Source organism: Halichoerus grypus, chromosome 2 (assembly GCF_964656455.1).
Source record: "Halichoerus grypus chromosome 2, mHalGry1.hap1.1, whole genome shotgun sequence".
In the NCBI taxonomy this organism is placed as follows: Eukaryota; Metazoa; Chordata; class Mammalia; order Carnivora; family Phocidae; genus Halichoerus; species Halichoerus grypus.
Window position 1 is genome coordinate 78,152,861 of NC_135713.1, and position 24,297 is coordinate 78,177,157.

Here is a 24,297-nt window from a genome sequence, read left to right on the forward strand (position 1 = left end):
AGAAACCTGGTACAAACCCAGTCATTAAAGGATCTGCAGTCAACTGGGAGAGGCATAGGTTATATGATGAACAGAAACCTGTCGGGCCACAAACCATGTCATTAATATTGAAAATAAAGCAGTGGAAACAAAGGGCAGGAAACAAATTCTGAGTGGTAGTTGAGATGCTGTATGGAAACTGGTGACAAAATTTGAAGAGTCTTAAAAAATGAGGAATATTTGAAAAGGTAGAGGAGGGTAGGAAGTACACTGTAGAAAGAGTGGGAAGCACAAGGAAAGACAGAGCAATGTGATACTCAGGGACTGGAGGTGGCTGTCCAAGATGGCTGGAGTTGAAGCCACAAGGTAGCCTATGGCAGGCCACTGAGGTCTTAAAAAGGTTTCAGATGGAGATCAGTATGAAGGGTGGTCATTAATTGCCATTAATCATTTACACAGACTCTGGCTTCACAACACTAAACCTTAAACTTACTACTTAGACTTTCATGAAGACTAAAAAACAAAACAAAACAAAACAAAAAAAACTAGGCGCTCTGTAGTATGATGGTTTCCTTTACAATCTTCAGAAATGAATAAAAAATTTCCTCCCTTTCCTACAGCACAGCAACAACACGTGAGACTTTAACTCATACGAAAGTCCTCAATTAAATGTTGGGAGAAAAGCATAAAAAGAAAAAGAGGAGAAAATCAGATTTTCAATTAAAGCAGAGGAATAAAACAGATCTGCGTTTGGGAAATCATCCAAACATGGCCACAGAATAATCAGGGCACGTGTGGCCCTGTTGTGCATATTTCAGTTACTAGTCAATATGGCACATCTATAATCACCCCTCTGGACATGATGGCCTTGCTGCTTACAGCTTAGTTTCCACTTTTAAAAGATACACAGAAAAGAGTGTGGGACTTAGAGTAAGAAGACCCAAACCCTGCACTTTACCAGCCATGTGACTTCAGGCAATCAGTGACATACACCTCAGTTTCCTTTCATTAAATTAGGATTGAGGTAGGATCCTCTGCCAAAAAATTGGGGTTTTTGTTAGAATCAAATAAGGCTATTCAAAATAAAAGCTACTTGTATGCCACAAAGTCCAACATAGATGTTTATTATCAGTGCTAGATAGTCATAACTCTTCATTCACACTTAAAATTACTGTGCTTTTGTCCTGATAAGGGCCTGCCCAAATAATTGTTTGGGCAGACCCTTATCACAAAAGATAGCTATCAACATACATGAAACAATTGAAACATATCATGTTGCTAATACTCAATTTCTTCACTCCACTCTCAAATTCTTACCTAGTTAACAGAAAATTATGGAAGAGGGCCACAAGTGACCAGGGGATAAAGTTTAATGATATCTGTAATATGCATATAGTCTACTTAGACCACTGCTTTATTAGATAAAAATTGGATAATAATGTTCTGAGACAAAGAAAATCTTAAATTACTGTTCAAAGGGATGCAATAATAACTATCTTACATAAAAGTCTTTTTGAGAAGGTTGCTACTTGAGGATACTTATAATCTATCCTATCTGTGCTGAACACCCTGAAGCTTCTTTCTTTTTTTTAATTTTATTTTATTATGTTATGTTCATTAGTGACTTCCTTTGCTTTCAGAAATACTAGCTGCACTTTGAGCACTACCTCCAATAGAGCTGAAGACAATTATGAATTACCCTGGGGTCATGTAAGAGAATTCTAACCACTGGGAGTAACAATGGGTAAATGAAAAAGTGGTGTGAACTAGGGAAGCAGTACATCTCAGTGGTTAAGAATGGAGCCTCTAGTTAAAATGACTCTGAGGTCACCCTCTGCTACTTGCTAGCTGTAAGATGTTAGATGAGTTGCTTTATGTGCCTGCTTCCTTACCTGTAAAATGAAGAAAATATTAATATCCACCCCTTAATGGGTTTGACAGGATGAAAGACTAAACACAGAAAGTGCTTGGAAGAGTTTCTAGCACTTCAGTTCTCAGTAAATATGGGTTATTATTATCACTGGAATTCAGGAGAGTGCACAGGAAGTTCATTATGGCAGGTGAGGGATAGGAGATAAAACAAAGGCCAGATCTGGAAGAATCTTGAACTAAATCATGTTAGAAAAGAGGAAGTGCTGAAGGATCTTAGACCAACGTGGTTAGATGTGTACTTCTAGAAATATGCATCTGGCAACTGTGTGGAAGATGGTGGCAAGAGGAGGGGAAAGCAGTGGCAAGATTGGAGCCAGACCAGTTAAGAAGACGCTTGAGGAGTTCAAGATAAAGAGACTGAAAAACTGAAGGACAAAGAAATAAAAAATATCCCCATCCTAAATTTGTTAACTAGTTCTTTTAGTATCAGTTTATTATCTAGAACCTTAAGTATATCATCAACACCTTCTAGACTGAACTCCAGGCTCACTGACCATCTCCACATCTTAGATGACATCAGTAAAGTTCCCTGAACACAAATACATGTTTGACATTTACATATACTCTGATTTTTCCATCAATAAGGAACATATCCCTTAATTATTTTATCTACTTGTTTAAATAGTTATTCTTATTTCATTTCGGAGGGGAGATACAAAAAATTTCTCTAATAGAACTACACAAAATTAAAAGTTGGAGAGAGACCAAAAAAATTGTTTTGAATTACGGTTTTCAGATATCTTGAAAGGTATAAATAATCTTCTCAACTTTTATCTTCCATCAAGATATACAACCATGTGGGGCATTCATTTTACTGAAGCAGGCAGGTTAACAGATTTATATACTTTTTTAACAGCAGAATTTCACACACTAACTTGTTTTAATAGATTTAAAAACACTTTTTAAACAATATTCTATTTCTTATTTTTAAGGAATTGTCTTCTCTATATTTATAGGATTTTCCACAACTTGATCTAGCCCATGGCAAGAGTCAACAAGTACCCAAAATCACCTTTCTCTACCATACATTTATTCCTTCCATTATATAGTAGTAGGCCCAAGGGACTCCAAGGGCAATAATCTGATTGGAAGAGATGACTACCGGATTTGTCTTCAAGGTTTGTCTGCACTGTTTTTATGTATATCCTGTAGTTCCTAGAGATGATGAAGATTATAAAGAGAGAAATAAAGCCAAGAAGCCATGAGCTGCCATAATTATAAATTTGCTTTTTTTTTTTTTTTGGATCCTGTTTACTGTATTACAGTGCAGTTTTACGTTGTTAATAGCGACATTTGAACAGGTAAAGTTCTAGTTTTAGAGCAGAGTGAAAGTAAAAAGGAAAGAACATTGACCCACAAAAGAAATGGGTGTGAGCCTGTCCTGGGTCACATTCACCTCTGGCAGTGCCCACCCCCACATCTCACAATCATAAATTTGTTTTTAATATCAGATCTCACGCAAGTGCCAGCATGCCATCTTTTTTTTTTTTTTAGATAAAGGCAAAGAGAAAAATTACTTATCTGAATAGGTATATAGATCTTGCTTTGTCTTTCTCCATTTAAGAAGGATCAAACCATTTCTTTAAGATAGATTTAAAATATTCATTTCTATTTTTCTCAATACACCAACATACATTTGCCAAATGGCCAGCATCAGTAATTCACAAACTGGCTTACAAAGTAATATGAGGGGATGCGCCAATCAAATTAAACAGATCTAATAAGGACTTCATATACATAAGAGAAATGACATTATTGCTACTTAAGAATAACCTGTATGAAGTGTGCACTGCATCTTTCCAGAAATTGGAACTATATACTATGAACACTAAGATTAAAGTGCAAAATACATAGTCTAAATAGGGAGCTGAATACTTTTATGTTTTGAATCACCATTTTTTAAAACCAAATTAAGTCTCTCCTAGATTTTTTTAAAAATTCCATCAGAAATCCAAAACAGAGTGACTTTTTTAATGAACAGCAAATATTAAGGACACTAAAAATGATGTATGTAAGCATACAACAGTTCTTCCTGCCCTCTTTCTCCATCTCACTAAGCACCTCCTAAAAGCTCTGCACATTAGGAAAATAGGTCTTAAAAAATAATCCATACTTTTCTTTGCATCCCATTGAGATCTTGTGAGGTGACTGAAAACTAGATTCACCAGGATATGAAAAGCTCAAAATAACTTAAGATTTTGTGCTAGAGAATATAACTGATATAATCTTTATCCATTTCCTTCCATCGGCATGGCTAACTCCCACCACGACATATGATATATGACATACATGAGCATGATAGTTGCTAAAGGCTTTGACTAAGAGAGAAATAGTATATTCTTTCCAAGTCACCATTCTACTATTTTGCACATAACCTCCTAAATTAAAAAAAAAAAAATTCCAGTTAATGTCTCTGGTGTGGGCAAAGGAATCCATATTACGTAAGTCATCACAGAGCAAAGAAGTAGAATCATTTAGGAAGGCTACATACTTTTTCTCATTACTTTCATCTCTGTAGGAGATTCCATAAAGCCCATAGTAAGAACTAGATATATTCGCCGAATACTCTATCTTCAAGGTATAACTGTGTCCTTCAAGAAGGGTTTCAGGGGCAACAATGGCAATTTGTTCATGAAATGGGTATTCCAAGACCTCAACTTGTTTTTCTTGGCTTGAAACTGCTGACATGAAGGTCACTCTCGAAATATTATGGCCTGTACTGTGAAGAATGATATTCCACGTGGCCTGAAGAGCCTGAAGTGAAATGGTCACAGAACCCTTGAATGTCATCGAGGTTAGGTTTGGGTGTAGGTTAAGTTCATAGCGTAGCGGCATAATGGCAGTGGGAAGCCTGACTTGTGCCCATGGAAACAACTTTCCATTTGTTGCAAGTGGCTGAATTAGTCCCATTGATTGGTTTTTTTTATGGCAGCCTTCTTTGGTAAAGGTACATCTGGGTAGTAGATAAATCACCATGATTATAGAAACAGCAACCACAATAAGAAAAACACAGACCGCCATGGTCCTCACAGACGGTGCAGAACAAGTCCCATCTGGGCTTGGCCTATAGCCGGTTGCACTGTTCCGAAGGCCTGAGCTTCTGTTCATGAAGGACATGCCCAGCAGTTTTGCAGATGACTCATAATCCTCTTCATCCTCATCCATCTCATGCTCACCAAGACCCCGCACCAGCAGTCTTGAACCCCGGGGCTCATATTCCACCTCATCAGGCTCTAGAGGATGTAAACAGGGCTCTTTGGCTAAATCTACCACATCTGGTTCTTCCTCAAACATGCTGTTTTCAATCATATTCCTGGGGAGCTGAAGCAGATCTAAACAACCAAAACATAAGGACAAGGCACAGAGTTAGAAAAAAATTTTCATAATAAAATGCCTACTAGCAAAACCACATTTAATCTAAGAGTTTTTTTTGTCACTAAGACTTATTTCCATCTCAGAGCTACTGAATTAAATAAGGTGCTTATAATTTTCTTGTGTCATCCATTAAAAACTCAAGCATAAATAAAAGTATACCACAGTCATGAAACAAGAAAACTAAATAAATGAGCTAGTATGAAAAAAAGGCAGTGGAGACTAAATATTAATTTCCCTAATACACTCCCCCTAACAACCTGGGCCCTTGTCTTGAGCTTTAGAGACCCGTAGAGGGCCTGGCTTTAGAACTGCTGTGCCTGTCCTCACAGATCAGAGATGTGCCCACCCACAGTCTATGTACCCCTTCTGGAGTCTGGTCACCAGAACCACTGGAATTCTTGCCTAAAAGGCCTCAAATCTGCTTCTAAAGCACTTGTGGGTCTCTTTGCTGAGTCCGGTTTCCCCTACAGAGGAACACAAACTGGTGTGTCCATTTATAGGCTTGAATGATAGTTAAGCAATAGGCTGGGCTATTTTTTTAGCTCCAAAAGGGGGATGTTCCTATTCCATGGCAAACTGAAAATGGCAAATTATATAGAAAATTTCCATAATCAAGAAATCATTTAAAAATAAGGCAAAAGAACTCTAAAAACCAGATACAACTACAATCCAACCTATTATTTCATGCTTCCAGGGCATTCAGAAATACAACATATTCCCCTCTGTAACAACCATATTATATACCATGAGTATAAGTGGATCTCGAGTTAGGGTAGTAGTGAGAGCTTTTATAAACTACAAAGAACAACATTACTTGCCAAAAATCAATGAGAAAAAAAAAGTAAAAAGGGTAAATAAATCACATATAAATCAATCATTCCTAAGATAAGATCACTCAATGTTCTTCATTTAAGAATAGTAGATATTTAGCTTTTAAGGGATCTCAAAAGTTCGGTAATTGATACCTCCATTAACCTTTCTCTACAAGGTACTTCATACATTATCATTTCTAACCCTCACAACAATTCTATAAAATGGCAAGTATAACCATTTCAGACATGAGAAAACAAAAAAGAGAAATGGGTTAATTTAGCTTAAGTCACAGTTGTTTTGACACAAAACTGATACTGAAGCCCAGATCTAAAAATCTAATTCCAAATTTTAGATTATTCCCATTATTATACTACATCATCCTACTCAACTAATTCAATAAGGGTAAGAGTTCATACCTAAATTATTTATTTTGTACTTGGCAATGAAGTTGCTAAGAGTATTATTTTACCATCATCAGAATAAAACTTACATAAAATTATTTAATAACTAAATATCTCTACCTTAACAGAAATGTCATGTATTTTGTGTGATCCAACAAAAGCTGAACAGTGGCAACTCATAATCCATGAAACAAAATATCAATAAATATTAGGACAAAATTGAGTCTTGCTACCAAGTGTGGTCTGTGGACCAGAGCATCCACATCACATTGCAGCTTTTTAGAAGAGCAGACTCTCAAGTCCCTTTCCTGAATTTGAATTTTAACAAATCCTCAGGTGATTTATGTGCACATCTGCTTGAGAAGCCCCGGTCTCAGCCTTCTCTATGGTCAGATCCCAGCCAGCAATAGACACTCCATTCCTGGGTGTGCTCTGGCCACCGCAAAATGCTTACTTACTCTTCTGAGAACAAGACACACTGCTGTTGCAAGCTATCCTCCACATGCCTATTCTCCCTGTTGCCCTTGCCTGCAATGTCAGCATTTCTCCCTTCCATCCCAGGCTACCAGATGAACACCTGTCATTCTATAACTCAGGTTTATTTGCTACAATGTAAATTAAGAAAAGTTATTTTCTTTTTATTTCTCTTTTTTATTATTACATTTAAAAAATAAATTTTCTTTTCACTGCATGTCACCCCTTTCTGCTTTGGGGAGCACAGAGACCCCAACGAGGTTACCTTTTCCTACCTCCTCTCTATCCTGAACTTCCATACAAGCCATGCTACTTTGTAAGTTTTCTTTGAATAAAACTTTTGATCACATTCTAGGTGTGGGTTTAACAAGCTGCCATCTTCCCATCTCCTGTGAATGACCTACAAATGGAAGAAGACCTACAATTAACATCCTGCTTTAGGAATTTCATCTCCTAAACATCCAATAGTGCCCCTACTTCTCATGACAAAGTTGTTTTGTTTTGATGGTTAACTGTGTCTGAGGGCCATTTACTTCTTTAACAGAGCAAATATTGCTGTAACTGAACTTAAAATTTTTTTTTAACTCTTAATGAACTCTTAATGGGTTAGAAATTTTCTGTGGTAGTTTTTAATCCTGGCACAGTGCTGAAGATTAATTGCTTAATTTACTTTTTCAAAATACCTAAAAGGCTTTTTCTGACCTTTTTTACTACCTCATATAGGAAAATTATGTTCTCTTAGCATTTGCCCATGTTGTTTTGTTCCGTGTCAGACCTGTAGACAACAAGGAGGTCTGCACAGTATGTTTTTTTTTATTTAATGAATTTCTAAACTAATTCTAGGTATAATTTCAGTTTACTTAGAGCACACCCATTCTTGAATTCATATCCCCTTAGAACTTTGGTTTTGTGTGTTTTGACTCCTCAGCAATGCCTTATTTAAGGCAAGTGGTATTCTACCATCTGACCATTTTAGCATCACCTGTCTGCATTTCACTTACTTCAAATCTTTTGATAAGGGTTTAGTCAGATGTCTGCCAAATCCAAATACCGTAATTTTATTATTTATCACCCATTCAGATTAATACCTATGTAGAATTTTAATCTTTCAGAAATAGAATACATTGACTCATCTATAATTTATTGCACATTAGAGGCAAACTTTTATATATGTGTACAACATCAAATTAAATATATCAAACCAGGGGAAATCATTCTTGTTATAGGTAACCCATGAAGACTGTACTTCCAACCTATTTAAGAAAATTTTTCTTTGGACTCTTAAATCGGTACACTTTGATCTTAGCATTAAATCGTACAGCAACATGATTACCCCTTGCTCTAATGGATTTATTTATATTAAAAGAAGAGATCCTACAGAAAGAGGAAATTTTCTTAAAACCTTTTAAATCCACATATACATGCTATCTATAAGCCAAAAGCAAAGAACATCCTAACTGAATGTTTCCGTTTTATTTATTTATTTTTTTTAAGATTTTATTTATTTATTTGAGAGAGAGAGAGAGAGAGCACAAGAGGGGGTAGGGTCAGAGGGAGAAGCAGGCTTACCGCGGAGCAGGGAGCCCGATGTAGGACTTGATCCCAGGACTCCGGGATCATGACCTGATCCGAAGGCAGTCGCCCGAACAACTGAGCCACCCAGGCGCCCTGAATGTTTCCATTTTAAATAACATAAGCCCATGTGGTAATAATCTAAGAAAACTGAAGACATTTCTTTTCATCAGATACCATGAACTGGTGCTCCTCAATGTTGTCTGTGGATCAATCCACAAACTGTTATCAGTCTGTGACAGGATATATGTGGACAATTAGTATTTAAAAACTTATAGCAATTTGTCAATAATTTTATGTCTATCAAATTTAATCATTTAAAAAATGGAGCTTATAGTTTGCATGTCTGTTTTTCATTTCAGTTTTCCAATAATTCATATTTTTAAATGCTACAAAACTTCTGCAACAGATTAAAAATTAAAAAAAAATAAAAACCTCAATTCTTCAGCTCAGATAATATGGGAAGCAATGGGTTGGACTGTCACTATCATGGCAATCCAGGTCGATATGAAGTTCTCAACTATGACAGCAGTAGAAGTGAAAAGGAGGGAATGATTACAAGTCGTGTTAAAAACGGAGAATACCCAGGAACTGAGGCTGCCCTGGGCCAGACAGTCTGTAAGATGGAGTGACAGAGGAAAGTCTATGTCAATTCCCGATATACGTTCTGGCTTGGATAACTGGAAGAAAGAATGCCATTCATTGAGATTGAGAATATAGGTTTTCAAATTCTCTCTCTTGTTTTTTTTTGGGGGGGGGGTGTAAGAGGAGCAATAATGAGAATGGAGTTAGGGGATGGCATTTGTTATAGGGCACGACATATTTAATACATCTCTCAGACAGGTGGAGATGTTTGATTAACAGCATTTACAGAGTTAAAGACTTAACTTTAGAAAGAAGTTCAAATCCTGCCTCTTCCACTGACTGCTTGACCTCAAACGATTACCAAACATTCCTTCACCTCAATATCCTCACCTATAAATGTGGAAAACAGAACTATTTTATAGGACTGTTAAGAGGATTAGGTCATGTGGATCTGGATTCAAAACAGGGATCTGCGTGGAAGATTCAGATTTCAGAATCACCTGGGTATACAAAATGAAAACCATGCAGATGAGTGAGACTACTGAAAGGGAGGTAAAAGTCAGAGAGCATCAGCACTGAACAGGTGGGCAGAGGAAGAGGGGCAGAAACGGAGAATAAGAAGGAATGTACCACAGGTAGGAAAATTAGGACAGTAGCATCTCAGAAAATAAAGGAAGTTTTCATGAAGGAAGTGGTCAGCATTAAACGTCTTAGAAAGGTCACAGAAAATGAGGCCCAGAGAGGCCACTAGATCTGGCAACCAGAGAACCAGTGACTTTTATAAAGCACCTTCAGGGGCACAGTAGGAATGAAAGCCTAACTTCAACAGTCTAAAGAATGGAAAATTAACATGGGAAAGCAAGAGCTGCAGACTATTCCTTCAAGGTACATAGTGATGTGTCAAGAAAAAAACACAGGGTCAAGAAAGAAAATATGGCACAGAGAAGAGTTAAGTTCTTTTGTTTTGTTTTTTGTTTGTCCGTGTTTAAGATGGGAACAACTTAAGCATGAAGGAAAAGTAATGAATGCCAAAATGTGGAGGTGAAGGAGTAGACGAGAGGAAATGTTGGGGTAGGAAGACATCACAAAAACTCCAGTAGCCTTGATGGGAACGAGGCACTTCTCCTCTGATCCTGGGAGACAGAAAGTGAAGACAGAGAAGAAACCTGTATAAGCACATGAAAAGCTGAGGATGTGACCACAGACAGCCTCCATGTTCTCTGCAACGGAAGAATCAATGCCATGTGCTCAAAGGCAGTTGTGGAGAAGGCATAAGGGGATTAAGGAGAAAAATACAGGACAGAAGCTATGGCAGAGGACCAGGGAAGGATGACGCAAGGACAGAATATGGCTGAGAAGTTCAGTACACCCAGCAGAATGTGCCATACTACCAGTCTCCATAAATGCCTTTAGCAGTGCTTACCAGCCCAAGTCTAAAAGAAGAAAAAGTGGGTTATGTGTTTTTTACCACAATTACAAAAATGAAAAAATAAATGCCAAAAAGTTTTTAAAGAGTACAGAAAGCAGATGGGTTAATTCGGGGTTAAATATGTAGAGAGGATGTGGTGAAAAGCTAAGGGGAAAATGCATAAGGTGCTGGCAAGAGAGAAAGTGATTAACAGAGGGATTCAATTTAGAAAACACAACAAAAAGTAAAGCTATGGCAAACAACATGGTGAGCAACTCGAATTAAAACAAGAAAACTTCCCACAACTTTAATCCCTTGAAACTACCATTACATTTTCTGAGAAAATGAAATGAAAGGGAGTATTTTCAAACCAACAAGCCAAAACAACTTGAAAAGAATAGGCCTAATTTCAACAAGGCTTTTTGGGCAGATGCAAGATTGCTATATTCAATTAGGTAATATAGCAACTTGCTATATTCAAATTGGGCCTTAACAATAAAGAATTATGCTTCTTCAGAGGCCTCCCAGACATATTTAAACAGAGCTAAAAGCTTCAAGCATGAGGCAGCTTTTATATCTTCTAGATCATTGCCAAATGGAAACTTCCAAAACTTTCTGAAGTGATGGCTAATTATCAAATAATTATTTCCCCAATAAGCAATCCTCTGCCAACAAAAAGAGATTTTATTTTTTTAAAAGTTTAATCTTAAAAAGGAAAGAAAACAACTAGAATTTAGAACAAAAACAGTGATTTTTCTGTATAGTTCTGATCTGACAAAACATTACCCCACTCCTCCTCAACAGACACACTCAAAGAAAACCTATTCCTATTAATCACGGCGTTCCTGTTAAGTTACATAGAGCATTTTCTCACTTCCACTAACAGAGGACAAGTTTTAAAGATGTTCTCAACAGCCTCTTTCCCTGATACACACTGTTTGCTTACACCTCAAAGCATAAGCAGTGTCATAAAATACTAACACAGAAAGTCCTGTATGCATTCCTACTTTTACGTAGTGCTGTTTCAAAAACCACATTTAATTTTCCAGTTGACAGGTCCAAGGTCACAACCTAGGATGCATGACCTGAGTAGGGTCTTTCTTTTCTTCCCCTCTCCCACCTCTCTTGTGAATAGAGCTCTCTTGTGAATAGAGCTCTAAGACAGCAGTGAATGGAAGACTAGGGGTGGGAGGCAGGAAGATCAGAGAGAAATGGTCAGTTTAGAAGCACCATAAGCTCACTGTATTTAGTTGTAGAAGAGACTAAAATGTAATTTTCCCTTTCAAGTTACCTCTAAAGTTCACTTCAACACATATAAAAATGTCGTGGGAGACTTCTATTTCCAATATGACACGGTAACTGATACCAGACTTTTCTTCTTCTCATAAGCAACTATTAAACTGGACAAAATGATGCAACTATTTTTAGCTACTGGATAAACGAGCAATAACGTGAGCTTACATTTGCTTGCTTCTCTGCCTTGGGACAACTTTCTAATTGTAGTATGGGAAGCTAGAGTCCTAGCCGAGCAGGGCTGGTGGCAGAGACAGGACACTGGAGAGGACAGAACTGTGCAGAGTGGGGACCACACAAGTTTGTATAGGGTTCCCTGAGAGTCCTTAATCAATGGTGGGCATAACTACATAAGGCTTACAAAAGAGTGGCTGTAATAAGGTTACTATGGAGTAGATATACTAGAGGTCAAGCAGCATAGGGCAACATTGACAGTCTAACCCAACCTGAATAAAGAGAACTCATGAACACTCTGCACATCACTTTGAAATGCTAGAAAGACTTCACTTTAAGGGAAAAAGCACACCCTAGAATAAGACCAACTCCAGACCACATTAACAAAGTTTAAAACCAAGCCCTAACAAAACCCACACAGCAAAAAGAGTCTGGGGGCAGAGTTGTGCTAAGTTAGAGGAGCCTGAAAAAAAACTTTGAGCTTTCCACAGATATTCCCCAGCAAACCTATATAGGGCCATCAGCCAGTAACTAAACTGCTACTAAAACAAACACCACTCTACAAAGAAAACTTTTTTTTAAATCAGCATCTCTACAGTGTATCAACACTGTTCAATACATAATAAAAACATTACTAGACATTCAACAAAACAAGAAATGTGACCCATAAGAAAAAATAAGTCATTAGAAACTGACTTTAAGTTGGCCCAAATATTGCATTTAGTAAAAACTTCAGAGCTGCTATTTGAAATATGTCTTAAATAAAGGAAAATGTTTTTAAACAACAATAACAACAAAGGAGAATATATGAACAAATGAGACTCTCAGCAGAGAAACTGAAACTACAAAAAAGAATCAAATGGGAGGGGGGAAAAAAGGAAATTCTAGGACTGAAAGGTTCAATAATTAAAATGAAAAAGTCACTGAACGGACTTAATAGTAGATCGGAGATGGCAGAACAAAGAGTCCATGAACTTGACAGATCACTAGCAATTACCAATTTGAGGAACAAAGAAAAAAGGATTGAAGAAAAATGAATACAGCATCAGAAATTTGTGGAACAGTATCAGACTGTCTAACACATGTAATAGGATCCCCAAAAGACTCTGAAAATAAAGCAGAAAAAATATTTGAAGACACAAAAGTTAAAATTTTATTAAGTTTGATGAAAACACTATTTACCAGATCCAAAAAGCTCATCAAACTCCAAAAACAACAAATACAAAGAAAACCATATCTAGCTATATCACACTCAAACTGCTGAAAACCAAAGACAAAATCTTTTAAAAAGCCTAAAAACAATATGTTACATACAGGAGAAAAATAATACAAAGAACACTAACTTTTTATCATGACAATGGGGGCCAGAAGATGACAGAACAACATTTTTAAGGGGCTGCAAGAAAAAAATTTGTCAACTCAGAATTCTATATCTGGTGAAAATATCCCCCAAAAAATGAGATAAAGATCTTCTCAAATAAATAAAAGTGGACAGAACTAATCTCAAGCAGATGTGCACTTTAAGATACCATAAAGGAGGTTCTTTACGCCGGAGGGAAATGATACCAGACAGAAACTCAGATGTGCAGGAAGGAAAGAATACTAGAAATGATGAGTAAGTTGTTAAAAATAAAAGTTTATGTTCTTTATTCTTCTTAAAATTTCCTTAAAAGATTGCATATTAAAGCTATCTGCTTAAAGCAAGATAATATGTGAGTTTTTAACATATATAAAAATAAAAATACAACAACAAGAGCACAAAGAATAGAGAGGGTGGATAAGAAGAATTAAATTATATTTGTGAATTGAGAAGGGGAAATGATAAGTGTCCAGTGAGAAGTAGGAGGTATAAAGTAAGAAGAGAGAAGCACAGGTGTAAAATGTTCAATGACATAATATTCACAATAAAGAGACTTTAGTAAGTTAAGGATACATATTATTAACCCTAGAGTGTTCAATAAAAATGTCATTTAAAAGATGGATAGCTAAAAAGTCAGTAAAGAAAATAAAATGAGGGTGCCTAGATGGCTCAGTTGGTTAAGCGACTTCCTTCAGCTCAGGTCATGATCCTGGGGTCCCAGGATCGAGTCCTGCATTGGGCTCCCTGCTCAGCAGGGAGTCTGCTTCTCCCTCTGATCCTCCCCCCCGCCATGCTCTCTCTCTCAAATAAATAAAATCTTAAAAAAAAAAAAAAAAAAGAAATATTAAAAAATACCCAATTCAACCAAAAGGGGGCATTAGAAAAGAAACAGAAACAAAAACAAAAGGGACAAAAACAATGGCAAAATGGTAGATTTAAACACAATCACATAAATAACTTCATTAACTGTAAATGGAGTAAACATTCGAACTAAAGGACAGAGATTATCACACTGGATTAAAAAAAGCAAGGCTCAACTACACACTGTCTATAAGAGATACCTTTTAAATTTAAGGACACAAATAGATTAACAAATTTGAACAAAATTTTATAATGGTAAAAGAAATTCATCAGGATAAGATACCAAGCTTAAATATGTACGTACCTAATAAGAGAGCTTCAAAATTCAAAACAGAAAATGGCAAAACTCAAGAAACAGAAACATCCACAACCATAATTGGAGATTCTATCATCTTTCTCTTCATAATTAAACAAGTAGACAACAAACAAGCCACAGAATATCTAAGCAATACTATCAACTAATTTGGCCTAAAAGACATTTATAGAACATTACACAAAACAACTGCAGAATATCTATGTAACAGTCACCAAGATGGGCCATATACTGGACTATAAAATAAATCTCAATAAACTTTTAAAAGATTGAAAGAGGGACACCTGGGTGGCTCTGTTTGTTGAGCATCTGCCTTCAGCTCAGGTCATGATCCCAGGGTCCTGGGATCGAGTTCCACATTGGGCTCCCTGCTCAGTGGGGAGTCTGCTTCTCCCTCTGCCTGCCACTCCCCCTGTTGTGCTTGCTCTCTCTCTCTCACTCTCTCTCTCTCTGACAAGTAAATAAAATCTTTAAAAAAGTAATAAAAGACTGAAAGAGTTTTTTTAGAGACTATGATCTCTGACCACAATAGAAATAATTTTAAAAACCAATAGTGATAAATTATCTAGATGATCTCTAGATATTTGGAAAACAGAAAACAAACTACTAAATAATTCAGAAGTCAAAGAATAAACCACAAAGAATTTAGAAACTATCTGAAATAAATAATAAAATTTTTTTTAATTGAGAGAAATCCACTTTAAATGCCTTTATTAGAAAGAGGTTTAACCTTGCTTTGCTGAGGTTTAAAATCAGTGATAAAAGTTTCCACCCTAAGAAAGCAAAAAGAATAGTATATTAAACCTAAGAGAAGAAATAATAAAGAACAAAGCAGAAATCAATGAATTAGAAATAACAGAAAATTAATAAAGCAAAAAATGCTGGAGGGCAGGAAAGTAGTATTACTGGCTCTTAATCATATTCTCCTAGAAATTGGCCTTCAAATCAACATTATGTCAGGTCCTCGTGGATCTCCAAGACCAATTTTTCACTTCTCAAAAGTCTAGTTAGGTTCGTCTAAGAGACAGATCAGAACTGGGTCCTGGGCTAGAGACAGAGATTCTCTTTCACAAGCCCCACAGCCTTCTATCTGTACCTCTTCTAAGAGTATCTGATAAACACGAAATCATTTAGCCAGTGATAATGCTAGGCTACATCCAAATTTAGAAAATCCATATGTTCTCCCCCTCCTCTTAAAATAAAAAGCTAGAATTTTTTTTTTTTTATAAATCCAAGTACTTAAAAGAAATTGGAGAGCTATTTAAAGGAAACCTCTTATAATCTCTTCAACAGTAAAAAAGTATTCTTATGCAAAAAAAACCTTACTTAACTCATCTATTTCTCAATTTAGATTTTTGTATATTGTTTTCTTAAAAAAAGAAATCTTTTTTAAAACCGTTTAAGAGAAACTATACATTTAGCAGAAAACTCAAGATCACATGTGTAAACAAATTAATGTAAAAGCATAAACTGTTCTTATGCAGCTCCTACACCAACAATATCCAATTCAAGGACAGGAAAAGGCTGCAAAGCATTCCGCCTTTTTTGACACCACATTCGCTAGTTTCCAAAAGTGAATGGACAACACAAAGGCTACAAGAAAAATATCTTTTTAAGTGCCCATTTAAAATTTTAACTGAGTACTTCTCAATAAGAAAAAGAAAAAGAAAAAAGAAGGGCCTCATTTTTAAGCATTTGATTTAAAGTGCTTAATTTATTTAGGGTAAATCACAACTCTGAGGTTCATTCTGCAGAAATACAACCATCCTGCAGTAGTTCAGGTTACAGTTTTGTGAAACCAATCTCCAGAGCCAGCACCATTGTTCTAAATCTCAGGGACTCAATGGCCAAACCTATATTTAAACTAACTAGATCATTCCTCAGCTCTCAGCCATGCTTCAACAAATCCTTAAACACATACAACCACGCACAGTGTTCGCTCTGCCTCCGACCGGTATGTGAGACCATATATGTGTAACATACATCTCAGTTTCTCTCAAGCATGCATGGCTGTTGTGGTCACTTCACATTTTACCCTTAGCCCACACTCTTCACTCTCCTCAGCCCACAGGACTCTCTTTTCTTGCTCTTTATTACACTAGTCCAATGCAGTCTTTTCAAATCCCTAGTTTCTTTCACCTTTTTAAAATCAATTCAACTATTACTGGAACAAATGTCCTACTGTGACCCATTCCCCTACTCTCCCTAAAATAGCACACTATAAAAATTAAGATGCCTAACTGGTCTCAGGATGAAAAGGTTAGAAGGCCTGCAATAAAGAAATGCTTAAATGGGCCCTTAAAAAAATAACCCAGTGAGACTTTCACAGATGATATCTTTTTCCCCTATGGTAACTTCTGAGACAATCTAGGGAAAGCAATTTGATTTATAGTAAACTTGACATTATCTAGTCATCATTCGCAAGTAATCCTGCCAACTTGATTGTTTATCCAGTGCAGGCTTTCTTCTTTGGTAGCCAGTGTGCACAGAGCTGTGTTTATAATTAGACCGTGCAGTGTTAATTATGCTGGCCGCCCTGCCAATGTTCTACAGCCTACAGGGAGAGATCAAAACAATCATTCCCAAATCATGAGTCACCTCACTCTTTCCACACTACAAACCCCTGGCAGCCTCTCAAATGGGGAAAATGATAGTTGTGCACACAAAATGCTTATACAGCCTTTCACATTTAGGATGAAATATGAAGTTCCAAAACCTGCTCCATACATTTTTCTAGAATTTTTCTACATTTTAATTCTGTAACTTTTTGCTTATTACAGAATTATAGTTTGAAGGCGAGAAGGTTTAGAAAAATTTCAAGGCCTGGTTTAACCTATAAAGAAGGGAAGTTCTGCATAGGTAAATTGTAATTATAGATTTTGCTTCGTATTTAAACAGTTCCTCCAGGGAAGGGCTCTTCTCTCATTCATCTTGGTATCCCTGCTGCCCTGCAGGGAAAACAGCTGTAATAAATGCTGAAATGAAAGCAGCAACACCCAAGACATTAAAAGTAAGTATTAATTAATGAAAATTACCTCCATGTCCATTCATAGATTCTCCAAGGGCTAAACCCAGGTTTACTGAAACTTGGAGTAAGATAGAATTAATATGCTAGCTATGAGGTTAACACCTGCTGTCGCGCTGGGTCCTAAATCAGCAGGGCTTAGTAGTACTTCAGTGGTTATGGGCTTTGAGTCACTGCATTTCATTTCTTCTGGACACTGACTCTTCGGACTTCTTACTACATTTCCTCCTCTTCCCTCAAAGCCAGTGTATAATTTAAATCAATTATGGTTTAGGAGGCATAAAGTTTAGTGCTGAGGAACCTGTGGATTCTGGTTCTGGCTCCACCATTTAGTGTGTTCTTGGGATCTCAGTTTTCTTACAGGTAAAATGGAGATAACGACTGCCCTGTCTGCTTAGATTATCACAGGGGTCAAATAAGATAAATGGGTCATAACACTTTGCAAACTTTGAAGTGCTACATTAATAGTTTATTGCTCATATATTAAATAATTATGGTAGGAGCTTCAAAATCATAAGCAAATAAACACATCTTTTACTTTTCAGCCAAGCACACTAGCATTTCTCTTTAAGATGCATCAGTACAATTTCCCCCTTACACCTTTTACTATAGAAGATGCTTATATGTCACCCACAGCACACATCAGTAAATAAATTCATAAAATAAGTCAAGCCCCAAAACCCCATTTTATCGTCTGTGCCACAAATACCAAATGATAACATAAGCAACAATTCCAGCCTCTCGATGTCTTTTAAGATCAGCAACAGCAATGTCCATAGAGGATTTCAGCCAGTGTGGAACAGGATAACTTGAGATAATTCTATCTGTTTCACAGAGATTTTAATACACAGGTTTTATATTTTAAGTCCTCTGACTTCTGAGATATTTGCCAAATGGCTGCCTTGATTGTAAAGATACTACAACCCTTCCCAAAATATCTCTAGGGATTAAGTGTATCTAAAGGCCATGTTCATTTACTATAATTGCATTTACACAATAAAACTCAGATAACCAATGACAGCTACAATTTGTAAGAAGGCAATTTAAATTTATATAATGCTCACACTTTCTGATTAAAATAACCTAAAGGGCAGCATTACATAGCTATCAATTTTATTTTACCAAACTAAAACACTCAGTCAATAAATTTTTCACCATCTTCAAATTCTACACCACATTATATTCCCCGAGTCTAATCACAGCTGTTATTTTCTGTGCAGTTTTGTAGTCCTATAAGCAAAAGTCAACATTTCAGTGCATGAGGGGAACAGCAAAGAAGATGAACTGGCTACTTTTATGTTGCAGCTATGAAGCACATTATTTTAAATATCAAGGAGAACATTTAAGATGAAAAGGAGGCATTCTACTAGAGAATGCCAATAACCAAGAGTATCAGACACAAACAAGGGCTACAGCACATAAAGAAGGCTGCCATGAAATGCTTCGGATATGGAATTTAATGTAAAGGATCAAGGAGAGGGACAAACAAATACCTGTAGTTTAATACAAACCTTAATTGTAAAACAAGAATAAAAAAATGAGAGAAGAGTAATTTCCTTCAGTAAAGGAAGAAAATTTTTTACCTCAACAAAGTAGGTGTGCTTTTAACTTATGTCCACTTAAACCTCCAAATTAACCGATGTTCTCCATTCCCCTCGAAAGACGTTTTCTGATGCCAGGTGCCCACTGAGTGCCAAAAGGGCTACTCTCTAGAAGGTCCAAGCACTATGTCCCCACAAGAGCAGCTGTATTCTTGCCAAGGATTGGTTGTTCTCCAATCAATATATGCTAGCTAAAACTATAATTGTAGTTATATAATAATTATTGCATTAAATGAAAAAAAGAAAGAAAACGGTTTCTGTGAAAACTGAGCATGCAGCAGAAAGACCCTACAAAAGTGAGTCCCCCAAATAACAGGGCTGCCAAATTAAGTATTAGTAAGTAAAACAAAAAGATTGGGGAAGGAGGGCCCTACAGAAGAATTTTTGCCCCCAGGCTTCCAAATGTCTAAGTTCTCAAACCACTTGGAAAAAAAAAAAAAAAAGACCTGGAAATTACAGATACATCATGGGTAGCACAGAAGAAATATGAAGAACTCTAATCAGTGGACCCACATGCAAAATAAAAGCTTTAGTCAATAAGACAATATTAGTAACTAAGTTTACACATTTTGACTTGAAATGCTAAAGCAATGTATTTTTCTTTATGGTGTCCATTCTTAACTAGGTTTTCAAAGATATTCATTATATATGAGATCATGTTAAAGGAAAAGTGATCTAAATCTAAGGTTCACCCTAATAGTTCATCCTGACAATCAAGAGCACACACACATCTAAGTTCCCCCAAACACAAATCATAATATATATACATCTACTTGTGAATGTCTAAAGAATAATTTTACTAGGGGCGTCTGGGTGGCTCAGTCGTTAAGCGTCTGCCTTCGGCTCAGGTCATGATCTCAGGGTCCTGGGATCGAGCCCCACATCGGGCTCCCTGCTCGGCGGGAGGCCTGCTTCTCCCTCTCCCACTCCCCTTGCTTGTGTTCCCTCTCTCGCTGTGTCTCTCTCTGTCAAATAAATAAAATATTAAAAAAAAAAAAAAGAATAATTTTACTATAACACTTAAGAACTTTGCTCTGCAGTTATACTTACTGATGAAATTAAACCACAGAATGTTTAAAATCATGTCTCATCAATACATTTCAAAACTTAAAATATAGTCTTTGACCAAGTAACTCCACAAGAGAAATGCATCCCATGAGTAACTGCAGAAAGATGTATATATAAGAATGTTTACAGCTGTCTTGTTTACACAGCAAGAAAAAGGAAACAATCTAAGTATGGAACAATAGGGGATAGGTATATTAATACCTAGTAAAATACTAGGCAGACATAAAAATTATTTACATCATAAAAGTTATTTACTTCTATTTTAAACATGGAAAGGTGTTCAAAGTATCGTATTAAGAGGCGGGTGGTTACAGAATTTTAAGTAAATAAATATTCATCCGTTGGATACACTGTAAATAAAAATGTTAATACCAGTTATTTCTGGGAGGTTATTTCTGGGTATGTTGGGTGTTTTTATTATCTATATTTTCTACTTTTTATATGTATAAAAAAAGGAAAACCCCCTCAAACATGTACAGATCATACTTTAATTTCTCAAGATCTGAAGTTAATGAACTGATGAAAAATTACCAACACTGTTGGGGTGTTTTAGAAATGGCCCTGGACGGTGAAATCAAGTAACTGGGATACCAGGACAGAACTTGCTACTGACCTTCCATTGGACTTCCTATTAAGAAGTGGAGTCTCTATCTCCACCCCTTGAATCTAATGGCTTTAAACCTTGCTTCTGTCAATGGAATGCAGAAGTGACACTATAAAATTTCCAACCCTAGCTTTAGGAGGCCTTGTCGCTTTCATTATTTCTCTTCTACTGACCTGAAAGGCTCATGAGCATAAATCTGAGTTAGCCTCCCTGTGGATGAGGAACGACGTTGGAAAAACAAGCCCAGCCAACAGGCAGCACCAACTGCCAGATACGCCAGTTAAGCTATTTTAAATCTGCCAGCTCCAAATTAAGCTGCTAAATGACGGCTGCTACAAGTGACCTCAGGCAAGACCATTGGAAGAAACATCCAGCTGAGCCCAGTACAAATTGTTGACCTACAAAATTGGGAGCAAATAAAATGGTTATTATTTTAAGCCATTAAGTTTTGTCATTTGTTACACAGCAAAGATGAGTGATTTATCCATCACCCACATAGTAAACTATTAATATTGTGGTGTATAATTCTTACAGACTAATCTATCCCTTAAGACAAAACTGAGATTACACTGTACATAAAAGTTCTATGATTCTATGATCCTAGGGTCCTGGGATCGAGTCCCACATCGGGCTCCCTGTTCGGCAGGAAGCCTGCTTCTCCCTCTCCCACTCCCCCTGCTTGTGTTCCTGCTCTCGCTATCTCTCTCTCTGTCAAATAAATAAATAAAATCTTTAAAAAAAAAAAAAAAAGTTCTATGATTCTATGACATCTTGGAAATGGGAACACAAGCAGGGCCTCATGGTCAGACTTCAACTCTGACCCATTAGAACAGAACACCTGGTATGCAGAACACACAGCATTCTTTATACAAAAACTGTGTGCAGCTGTGTGCAACTGTGTGGGCTTTTCCTCCAAAGCCCAAGGGCCTTGAAGTATACGACTTCATAGTTTCTTACTCCCTCATTGATAGATGAGGACGCTCTGCCTTGGGTCTTAGTACAGGACCATTTCAGACAATGAAAAAAGTAAGACCGAGTTCATGATCACAACCACCATCTTAATGCCACCACCAATAATGATGATGATAAAAGCCAACATTCACTAAGGGCTTTAGCATGCGCTAACAATGAGCTTGGGCACAGCAGAGTAGTTAAGAATGTCTCTGAAACTGGAGTGTTCTGTCACTTCCTCTGTAACCTTGAACAAGTTATTTCATCTTCCCAAGTTCAATTTGCTCATTTGTAAAATGGAGATAATAATGGTACCTATCTCACTGAGTTGTGAGAATTAAAGATATGTGTAAAGCATTTAGAACAGAGCCTAGCACATACTAAAGTGCTAAATAATTATTAGCTTTTGGTATTATTAGTCAGCATTTTACATATGTCATCTCATTTGTTACACAGCAAAGATGAGTGATTTATCCATCACCCACATAGTAAGCTATTAATATCGTGGTGTATAATTCTTACAGACTAATCTATCCCTTAAGACAAAACTGAGATTTAATCCCCACAACATTTAATCCCCACAACATTTTATAGATGAAGAAGTGAGAATCAGAGAGGTCAAATAACTTGCTGGTAAGTGGCATGGCCAAATTTCAAACCTACATTTTTCTGACTGTAGTAGCTAATCCCTTCTAGGCCATGTGCCATGACTAGCAATAGTCCGGGGAATGTCAAACCAGGTCCCATGTGCCAGAGAAAAGCCCCATGTCTTTGCAGCCTCTGGATCTGGGGTGGTCACAGAGCCACCTCTAGGTCAGAGCTGAAGAGCTACAGAGAGGGTTAGGACGGTGCCAGAGATTGATACAACTACCACCGTGTGTCAGACACTGCACTATGGTTTCCACAACTCTGTCTGCCAGGCATTTAGTAGGTACTCAAAAAGTGCTATTTGATTTTGCCCAATTACATTCCCTGTTATGACTTCATCATAGGCAGTAAAGTGAACTTTCTCCCACTCATTAGGATTATGAAATTATCGGGGCGCCTGGGTGGCTCAGTTGGTTAAGCAACTGCCTTCGGCTCAGGTCATGATCCCGGGGTCCTGGGATCAAGCCCCACATTGGACTCCCTGCTGGGCGGGAAGCCTGCTTCTCCCTCTCCCACTCCCCCTGCTTGTGTTCGCTCTCTCGCTGTGTCTCTCTCTCTGTTAATTAAATAAATAAATAAAATCTTAAAAAAAAAAAAGGATTATGAAATTATCCAAATATAATACCCATTTTACTGAAACTTTACTTTGTTTGCTACTTTAGAAAACTAAAAGCTTTTTATGAGACCCTTTAAACCTATTATATTTTACAGATAATTAATTTTTCTTCAAAGTTACTCAGCTGGTTAGTAAAAATGAATGAAACTAAGACTTTTTTTAATTTTTAAATTTTAACTTTTCTACAAGGAAATTGGAAGTGAAACAATGAGCAAATTTAACCCACAGAACTGTTCAGCTAAGTTTAGTTCTACCCAAATTCAGCTCAATGATTTTGAAAACAACCACTTTCTCAGACTTACAGGAAATGGTTAAGCAACCTCAGAGAAGTAATTTCTTCTTGTGCCATGGTAGACAAGTTTTTTTGTTTTGTTTTTGTTTTGTTTTGTTTTGTTTTAAGAGTCCTTTTCAGATAATAGGGAACTTTGGAACATTGTACAAGCGCTCATCAACCTAAGGAGCAAGTCTACAAGATGCTACAGCTATTACTTTATTCTAGATATTCTTTCCCCTTCAAAAAGAGAAAAGAACTATAATATGTTTTTTAAAAAATGAGTTTTTACATTTCATAATAAAATGAATTCTCAAGACTTTAAGTCCAAACCAGAAGAAGAAAAATGAACATATTAAAATTGAACAGAGAGGCTGACAGTTCAAGACTGAGCAACATGGTTCCATCCTGATCTCAGACAAAACAGAGACTAGATATGATCGAAAAAATTATATTTTTAGGGAAATTTCTCACATTGTTCTATACCTGATTTTTTGAGAAAATCAATTTCCTGTCTCCTTCTACGCTGCAGTACTAGTTGAATCCTGGTACCAGAAAACATGATACTTGGGATGACAGACTCTGCATAATCATAAATATAGGAGTTTTCTGGCTAAGAGAAGACACTTCACCAATTCTTAAAATTTGTTTTTTTAATGCAAGTATTTCTAACACATTTTATTACTTTCCCATCTTCTTACAAAGACTGGTCTCAACACAGTCATCATTGGGAAAAAATGACTGCACTGCTCTTTGTTGGGAAACAGAACTCACTGTCCTAACAGATAAAAGACTACTAATATAGAAAATGACACCTCCATACCCCAAACACCAAATTGGCCAATTTGCTTAAAAATACATTTCAATTAGCAACTTAAAAGTTTACAGCAAATCATATTGTGTGGGATTTTTTTTTAGGTTTTACTTTAGATTTCTTCACTGAACCAAGTTTCACTGCAGCTCTACTCCAGCT

General features: G+C 36.7%; 1 protein-coding gene and 1 non-coding gene across 4 annotated transcripts in view; both read right to left on the minus strand.

Moving 5' to 3' along the window:
• Positions 1–24,297, minus strand: part of LNPEP (leucyl and cystinyl aminopeptidase) — an 81,959-nt gene that overhangs the window by 40,758 nt on the left and 16,904 nt on the right. For 2 of the 3 annotated variants that reach the window (XM_078067008.1, XM_078067010.1), the window contains exon 2: positions 4,403–5,243. In XM_078067008.1, the coding sequence (XP_077923134.1) occupies positions 4,403–5,243 (841 nt within the window). Of the gene's footprint in view, positions 1–4,402; positions 5,244–19,966; positions 20,091–24,297 lie in introns of those variants that run through there. The other variant, XM_078067009.1, reaches the window with a different exon arrangement.
• LOC118543909 (small nucleolar RNA SNORA13) lies at positions 16,009–16,135 on the minus strand. Its single transcript, XR_004921320.1, has one exon. It is a non-coding gene; the product is annotated as a small nucleolar RNA SNORA13 (small nucleolar RNA).